Below are 8,772 nucleotides of genomic sequence, written 5' to 3' on the forward strand. Positions count from 1 at the left end.
TGAGCTCCGCGACTTGACTCATTTAAATATCTCTGAAGCCTTAAACCAAACATAATGTTGCTCCTCAAAAACCTGCATGTGGCAAACAGAAATTACAATTCTCAAATAGAAACCTTTGTCCTGCTGTGGGAGTTAAGACCATGCCTCTAAATCACTCGCCCATACATAAATTCGATGTAAAAGAGGCTCTTTGTGAATAGAGTTTTAATCTTAACATCATGTTTTTAAACAGGCAAAATGCACAGTCATGGACAGGAAATTTCATTCCAAATGTGAGAAACAGCGGGAACAAAAGATCAAAGCTGAGATAATCCTCGGGCTGAAATGGTGCGATCACTGGTGGACCTAAATACAAGAGTTAAGCAAAACGAGGTCCAGCTAAGAAATTCATGTGTGTCATTGTGAAATGTCCAGGAAATGAAGGCAAGGGAAGACGAGAAAAGACAGAGATGAGAATGTGATGAGATAAATGTTGGGGGAAAAAAAACACACACAAAATGAAGCTCTGCTGTGTGTGTCACACAGCAGGAGTGGGAGGAAGGGGTGTTTGTGGTTGGTGCTCTGGTATGTGACGTCAGCGGCTTGTTGGACTGAGCTACTGTGTCATGCTGATTTTAATCCTAACTCATTAAGGAACAGAGAGCAAGTGCCTGTACAAGCCCTCTGGGGAAAGCAAGAAAGTGACAACAGAAGAAAGAACTCTTCTCAAAGGCAGAAAAGTGGAGTTAAATATCAGCTAAGCAGTCAGAACAGGGGAGATTTCAAGCCTTTTATTTCGCTTCTCGTTCTCATGTCTGCTTCCCCTCATTACCCTCTCCCTTTTTTGTCCTAACTTTCTTTCTTTTCAATCGCGACGTGTGGCCTGGTCAAGCATGCCCACAAACGGAATCAACAGGGCCCTGAAGCTACAGTTTGGCCTCATTAACCATGAGAACCGCTACCTGACCGCCGAGAACTTCGGCTTCAAGGTGAACGCCTCCGGTACCAGTATGAAGAAGAAACAGATCTGGACCTTAGAACAGGATGAGCAAGATGGCCAAATAGTGTTCCTCCGCAGCCACCTGGGACGCTATCTGGCCTCTGACAAGGATGGGAAGATCTCATGTGGGGCCGAGAAGCCCGACCATGACTGCCATTTCCTTATTGTGCCCCAATCGGATGGTCGCTGGGCACTGCAATCAGAGCCGTATCTACGCTACTTTGGAGGTTCTGCAGACTACCTGTCTTGCTTTGCCCAAGTCGTTGGGGAACAAGAGCTGTGGGCTGTCCATTTGGCTTTACACCCACAGGCCAGCCTGCTCAGTGTAGCACGTAAGCGCTATGCCCATCTGTCTGCCTCAGAAGGAGAGATCTCTGTGGACAGCAACATTCCCTGGGGAGTGGACTCCCTGGTCACCTTGGTATACCTGGATGGCAAGTACAGCCTAAAGACCTGCAACAGCCGTTTCCTCAGTAATGACGGCAAACTGGTGAAGGAGAACACTAACGCTACAAGCTTCACTCTGGAGTTGAAATCTGGCAAGCTGGCCTTTAAGGACTGTGAGGGGAAATATCTGACCCCCATAGGTCCCACAGGAACGCTGCGTTCTGGCCGATGCTCCAAGCCTGGAAAGGATGAGCTGTTTGATCTTGAGGAGAGTCACCCGCAAGTAGTTTTTCAAGCCGTCAATAAAAGATTTGTCTCGGTCAAGCAAGGTAATCAACTGGTAATGTGATTTGTGTGTGTAATTGAATCCGACCTCGCCTAATGATAATATATTTGTGTTTGTTTGACAAAAATGAAATGTCCCATAGAGAAAATGATGCTTTAAACTGCTGAAAGAGAGTTTGACAGATGATACTGGGATGTTGGCAAATACATGTAAAAGTGTGATGCTTTCATAAAGGCAAACAGACAGAAGTGCATGCAAATATGTAAGCATTTCGATCTAGCCCCAGTGGCTGCATCAATAAGAAAGACAAAACTATAAATGAAGCACTTGAGTAAATAAATGACAGAAATGACCTCCACTGTAATTCTGCCCCGCTGTGATTCCTAACCCAGGGGTGAGCATGTGAGACGACATGAGTACATTATCAAAAGTGGCAAAAAGTTACTGGTAAAGTATAATTCCACTATCCTTTCAAGATTATTCTACTTTTCTCATACAGACAGGGACATTTTGCAGATTTTGATAGTGCATTTGGTTAGAAGTAAAGTTTTCCCTATGTAAAACAGCTAAAACGTCACAGCACAGTACAGTATACACTTCGACAGAACACAGTATATTGTTGAGTGGAGCGGTGACACTTTTGGGTGTGAAGTAAATTCAAATATTGTATGTACAGTCGCGAAGGGCTGAAAATAACGTCACATTATTATCGGCCTGGAATTGGAGTCGTTCTTTTCGACTGTACCTGTTGTTGGTGGTTGACAGTTACAGTGTGGAGGCAACTGTGATAATGGGCTTTGTCATGTCCACTGTGTCCATTGAAGATTAAGTGTGCAAATGACTCCAGGGCAGATTTGTGCCTCAATGGTGTCAGTTACCATCAACAGGATTTAAGCCTTGTAGCTACTTGTGCTTTATTGTCAGGTACTGGCAGAAGTTCCTCCAAATGTCGAAAATGTGGCAATGAGTTAACGACACAAAATAGCTATGGTTACGCGACGCCTGACAGATCGATTACACGTTCCCGTCACAGCGTGCATGCTGTGATCTCCTCTGTCCTCTATGATTATTCGAGGAAACCATGTGGGTGAACAAGGGCAAAAAGTGTTTCCTGTCACAGCTTTTTACAGCTTTAAAACCTGGTTACAATAGCAATTAATAACTGCGTGACATACTGCTGTAAACTAACGGCACAGTGTATATGCAACAATATAGCATTCATTAGCATTAATTAGAAATGGCCTAACTTGAGACTACAGTCATATGCTCGTGCATTAATAAAACTGCTTTTTAAAAGTTACAGTTAGGGTAATATTTTTAAACTGTATTCTCATTATGTGGGGAACATAGTGACATGTTTAAATGTTCCTTTTTGTTTTGTGGCAATTTTACTTTTTTTTTTTAAGGAACAAGACACTGAAAGCTGCTTAGTGGTGCAGATTTGCATTTCACCACTCAGGGAATTACTGGGAGGGTGGAAGGGTGACTGTGGGGGATTAGGGTTGTAACAGGCTTAAGAGAAAGGTTAAAGGATATTTCTGTAGCATCCAGTTTGAACGACGGCAGACACGACTCACTTCTGTGTCTGTGTGTTCTCCTCCACCTAAAAACGCCCGCACCAGACAGAGAGTTAATACATGTGGATTAAGTAAATAACAGAAAATTGGCTGCAAGTGGAAACATTCGAGGTTTAGACAACAGTGCACTAAGGGACTAAATGCAAAGATAGTTACATATTCAGTAAGGTAGCCTGTTTTGTGTTTGTTTTTGTGCTTTGCTTGTGTGTTGCATAGAGGCATCTAAATGTACATAGTTTAAAGCAGAGGTCTTAAACCTGTAGCCCTCCAATCAATAACATATAGCCCACTATATAATATCATGTTATAATGAAAACGTGGCCCGCGACTTGCTCTTCCTTGTAAACGCAGCAGAGGTGGTAGAATATAGAATATAGAGCACTAAATATGTCTGTAAGCAATATTTTTATTATTATAATAATAATAATAATAACAATAATAATACATTTTTGCTTAGTTTTAAGTGCTCTTATTACAGATATGTTATTTATTTCATTTCAAAACAAACATGTTTACTTGACATTTCTGCAATATCATCATTCATTTTTTAATAGTAATATGCAGTAATATTGTGTTATGATTTAATTTTTTTTCTCAGACAGATACAAATGCCAAACCCACCCTGCAGCAGTATTCACTTCTACAAAAAAAAAAAGCTGACAAAAGCTTTGTTTTTCCTTCTATTTGTAGACAGTTACATTAACTCACTGTGTAATTACAATGACACACTGATGGCCTTGCATTATTTCAAAATTGCAAGGGTCCGTTTGTCCGGCCCACGGGAATGTTGAAGCAACACCATGCACACTTTGAAACCTACAGGTTGCGACACTCACGAGTTGATCTGATCGAGTGACAATTTAACATACAGTACAACCCACAGCAACTATTACAAGAAAAACTACAAATTATAGCAATGCACAAAGACATAATGCAAAAAATAAGATGTTCGATGCAAACAGATAGCACACTCTATGCAACATCTGCATGGATGTAACTAAATGTCGGATTACAATTATGAACATCATCCCTGCGAGAGGCTACGTTGTAATCCATCATTACTATTGAATAAATGTCTGTCTTTTCCCCTCATTGCCAGGAGTGAGTATTTCAGCCAATCAAGATGCGGAGACAGACATGGAGACCTTCCAGATGGAGATTGATAAGGAGAATAAAAAAGCTATGTTTAGGACCAATGGCGGATCCTACTGGACTCTGGTCACTCACGCCGAGATCCAGTCCACTGCCACAGAAGTGTAAGGGGATTTTGTTTTGCTCTACGAGAAAAGCTCCTTTGTCTGACTGCATTCACCTCTTACCTGAACCCTCCGCTTCTCCCCAAACGTGTGTTTTTTTTCGCCCAGAGAGATCAACACAATGTTTGACATTGAGTGGCGAGGACAGAGAGTGGCACTCAAGGCGAGTAATGGAAAATATGTGTGTACTAAGAAGAATGGGCAGCTCTCAGCAGTGAGCGATACAGTGGGTAAGTGGGCTCAAGATTCAGTGACTTGATTGATAGAGTGATTGAATGAATATCGAATGAACAGTATTTATCCTTCATTACAGGCGATGATGAATTATTCCTGATGAAACTCATCAACCGCCCTATGCTGATCCTCCATGGAGAGAACGGCTTTGTGTGTCACCATAAGAACTCCAACACTCTCGACGCAAACCGATCCGTCTATGATATTTTCTCGCTGATCTTCAACGACGGCGCCTACAACGTAAAAAGTCAGTGGTTCAATGTGTCTCATCACACTCCATATATCTGTATACGGACAGTAGTTGTTAACTCACTGGATGTCCTCCTACAGGTGTGAACGCAAAGTTCTGGTACATCTCGACCAGTGGCTTTGTGTGCACCGACGGAGACAAGCCAGAAGACTTTTTCCTCGAGTTCCTGGAACATGGACGCGTTGCCATCAAGGGTTCCAATGGCAAATACCTCCGTGGAGATAAGGGAGGCACACTTATGGGTGATGGTACATCTGTGGATGCATCTTCTCTTTGGGAGTACTGACCCGCTCAAATGAGGGTCCTCAATGAGGGCCGAGTGGTTGCACAACCCGCTTCCGTCAGCTTACATGAAGTGAACTGAGTGATGAACATTTTCCTGCCTGTTTTTATACTAGTTGCCAGGTGTTTGTCACTGTTTTTTTTTTTGTTTTTTTTTTTAATTGGGATGACGTGAATACTAGTTTTCTTTCTGTAAATGTTAAATGTTTTGTCTTCCAAATGATCAACATCAACATGCCAACAACAAGCAGTGTAATTTCACACATTAATGGAATAAGAAAGTGAATGTTCCAGTTCCTTCAGACACATTTTGTTCGATGTAGGTGGAGTGACAACGTTTATCAGACACAATAGTCAGACAGTGTAACAGTTAACAACTCACTGTGACACATTCTTTGGTTAGTCTTTCTTAGAATGAATGTCTGTTAAGTTCCACAAGGCAAATAGATAAAATACAGCGCTGGCAAAATTCAACAACTAATGAAACATTTAGCAGACATTAGTGAGTTGTGTTCCAACTTTTGAATGATTTTAATAGTTTGGCACTGTGGAGTCATTGGTGTAATGCATCATTGTCTTCAAGAACAGAAACGGCTGATGCCAGTGGCGTTTTCATTTATCTTAAATGGACCGTACAGAGGTTTCATAAAAGGAAAATTACAAGCAAAAAGGAAAGTGAACTGGAGGAAATAGACAGACAGTGTTCCATCAGGCACCGCTGCAATGCTGAAAAATGTCACAGAAATACACAGTCATGTATGTAGACCATACATGTTCAAAACAAGCGAGATACCAAAGGAGGCGCACATCTAATGTATTTGATGGACTTATACATCATACTTAATATATCAGATGTGAAGTGATTCTCTAGTCTTCTGCCTAGGGGCCTTAAACCATACTGCACTCTATATTCCTTTATTATTCCTTTATACCCTAATCTTATGTTTACAGTTGAGCGGTAAGGCTAAAATAATATAACATAATGAATGATTGTCCAGTAAAATAGTGAAATGCATAAAAAGTGATGCAGAAACAAATGTGTTCAACATTAATCTAAAAAAGAAATTGCTCATCTTTTGTTTGCCCATATGAGAAGATGGAATGAATTCCATTCATTCATAATAAGAAAACTATGGTTAGGATTAGATGTTAGCGGTCAAAGTTCAAGGTCAGTATGATCACAAGTCCATTCAATCTTTTTTTATGAAATTGATCATTTAACAGCAAACGCCTCAGATTTTACAAGATGAGCTGATCGGGATTCAGTGGTGAGAGGTCAAAGTCACCGTCAATGTGACTCGTTTCCAAAAAATGACTTCTTTTTGCAATTCATGGACACAAGTTGAATATTGAAATGCCGACACTTCCTGTCACAAACTGCACTAAAGTACATTCTCTTCTCTTAGTCTCTAGAAACATAATGAACACAGTTGTGCATGTTAACAAATTCAGAATAGATTCAAGGCCGTAAGTTTAGATTGAAACAGATGTCGGTGTGCACTACAGAGGAAATCTAAACTGTATAAACCTGTGTACAATTTGTCCTATAGATTGTGCTCCTTTTTTTTTTCTTTTGACCAAGGAGACATTAAATCTGCAATAGTTCAAGAATAATTTCCAACCCAATGGATGTGTGATGTGTGAAATGTGCATTTTATCAAGAAAACTGTCTAGTAAGCAAGGTCTACGAGGCTTGGTCACCTATGGACCCTGCATCAGCTCTATATAGAAAGCCCCAGGCCATAAATGAAATGTATCTAAATTATATACAGATCTTTGTAGTGTCAACATTTTTTTTGTTTGCCGATAACAATAAACACTTGACAACATCAACTTTGCTGACTTTCAGAGACTTTGGACACTTCTCCTTCGGCTAGGCACTTTGTACAACTGTGTCGACCAAATGACTGTGATGTAACATGCGGAAATGTCTGCAAACATAATTACTATTTATTATTTATGCATTATTATTTGTAATCACTTCAGGTACTTCAGGTTTGTGGAGCAGAAATTACTCGCCATCGGAAAAATCATAGGTATTAATAATAACAGTTTCCCAGCTGTTTTTATTTTCATGTTCAATTGAGTTTAGATAATCTTATACTTACAGTATCTGCTGAAAGGAGCTGATGAGTCAACAATTCCAAAACTTATCAGTGGTAACACTTGCAAATAAAAATTAAATATATACTCTTGGCAGCTACAGTATATGGCCGGTAATTTTGTTTTTCCTTTTTTTTATACCCAGAGGACATTCTAACCATGTCAGCATCCATCCACAGAGAAAAGGCTGATGAGTGTGTGTGTCCGTGGGATTTCTCCATTAACTACACTGGGTGGCAGTGTGTGTCTCTCTTAGTTCATTCTCAGTTACGGCAGTGACAAGAATACTTAAATGTGCTGCAATCACGACGAGTACAGACACCTCCTAGCAATTTGCCACACTGCCTGGAATCTTGTGACACTCCCGGCAGCTCACACTCGATCGATGGTAAAAGAAATATAAAACAAAAAGTCAACACTGTTTGAAAACACTCGAGCACAGACACACAGTAAGAACTATTCTCACTGGCCTCGTCCTCTTTAATTCTATAATTACACTGGCCAGAGTTTTCGTGGAGAATCAAGGACCATAAACGGCGCGCTCACCAGCCCTGATCAATACGCACAACTCACTGAAATGTTTTACCAGCTTAATTTTCATTCACTACGGCGCCCAAATGCCTATTGACTGTGTTATTTCTGCCATAAAAGAAACACAGACATTTGTAAACAAAAGTTTGAAGGAACTCAACGTAAATTAGATGTTTTCGTTTCCAGTAAACGGCTATTCTTATCCAAGTTCATTCCACTGTGTATGCGTGTGTGTGTGTGTGTGCGTGAACTGGAAAGCTGTGAAAGCCCTGGTAAGATTGGATGGCGAGAGGTCACGATGCGTTTCCTGGCACAGACTTCCCTTCTTCTCTTCAGAGTTGTTCTGGACAAACAACAAAGTAACAAAGGGTTACTGTGTCGGGTTGTGATGACACAAAATCTTGAATTTTCTATGTTCAGATCCACTAGCAAACACTTTTCTCATCATTACAAACATTACGGACAAATCCAATGTCGATGTCTTGTAGATTAAAAGCAAGAGCTTGCGTTCAACAGATGGCAGGCACACGCTAAGCCTTTATCCGTGGTTGCAGCCAGCTCCTTGGATCAGAGACAGAACTCCAGCAAAAACACAAACAAACAAACACGACTTACGGCCTGACTGGGAGTGTATTGGCATTTCACAGATAAATCAGTATTGGAATTTATTATGATTATTATTGTGTACTTTCCTTTTTTTACAGAACAGAATAATTGCAGGGGGACGAATCAGGAACGATCAAATTATTGGATAATTTATTCATTTTATATGCATGGCCAAAATGGACAACCAGTGTACGCAATGCATAGTCTATGATAAAAACAATATCAGCAAAAATATAAACTATATATGATAATTCAAGTCTTTTGCCAAGTTTGATTAAACT

At 40.4% G+C, this 8,772-nt stretch overlaps 1 protein-coding gene across 1 annotated transcript; it reads left to right on the top strand.

The window, feature by feature from the left end:
* The first annotated feature begins 638 nt into the window (after positions 1-638).
* Positions 639-7,084, top strand: LOC122761230 (fascin-2-like). Its single transcript, XM_044016411.1, has 5 exons — positions 639-1,695; positions 4,329-4,485; positions 4,594-4,715; positions 4,799-4,966; positions 5,050-7,084. The coding sequence occupies exons 1-5, from the start codon at positions 873-875 to the stop codon at positions 5,253-5,255; spliced, it is 1,476 nt and encodes a 491-aa protein (XP_043872346.1). The 5' UTR covers positions 639-872; the 3' UTR covers positions 5,256-7,084.
* Positions 7,085-8,772: the final 1,688 nt, after the last annotated feature.

The sequence above is a fragment of the Solea senegalensis genome, unplaced genomic scaffold, assembly GCF_019176455.1.
Source record: "Solea senegalensis isolate Sse05_10M unplaced genomic scaffold, IFAPA_SoseM_1 scf7180000014483, whole genome shotgun sequence".
NCBI classification, from domain to species: domain Eukaryota; kingdom Metazoa; phylum Chordata; class Actinopteri; order Pleuronectiformes; family Soleidae; genus Solea; species Solea senegalensis.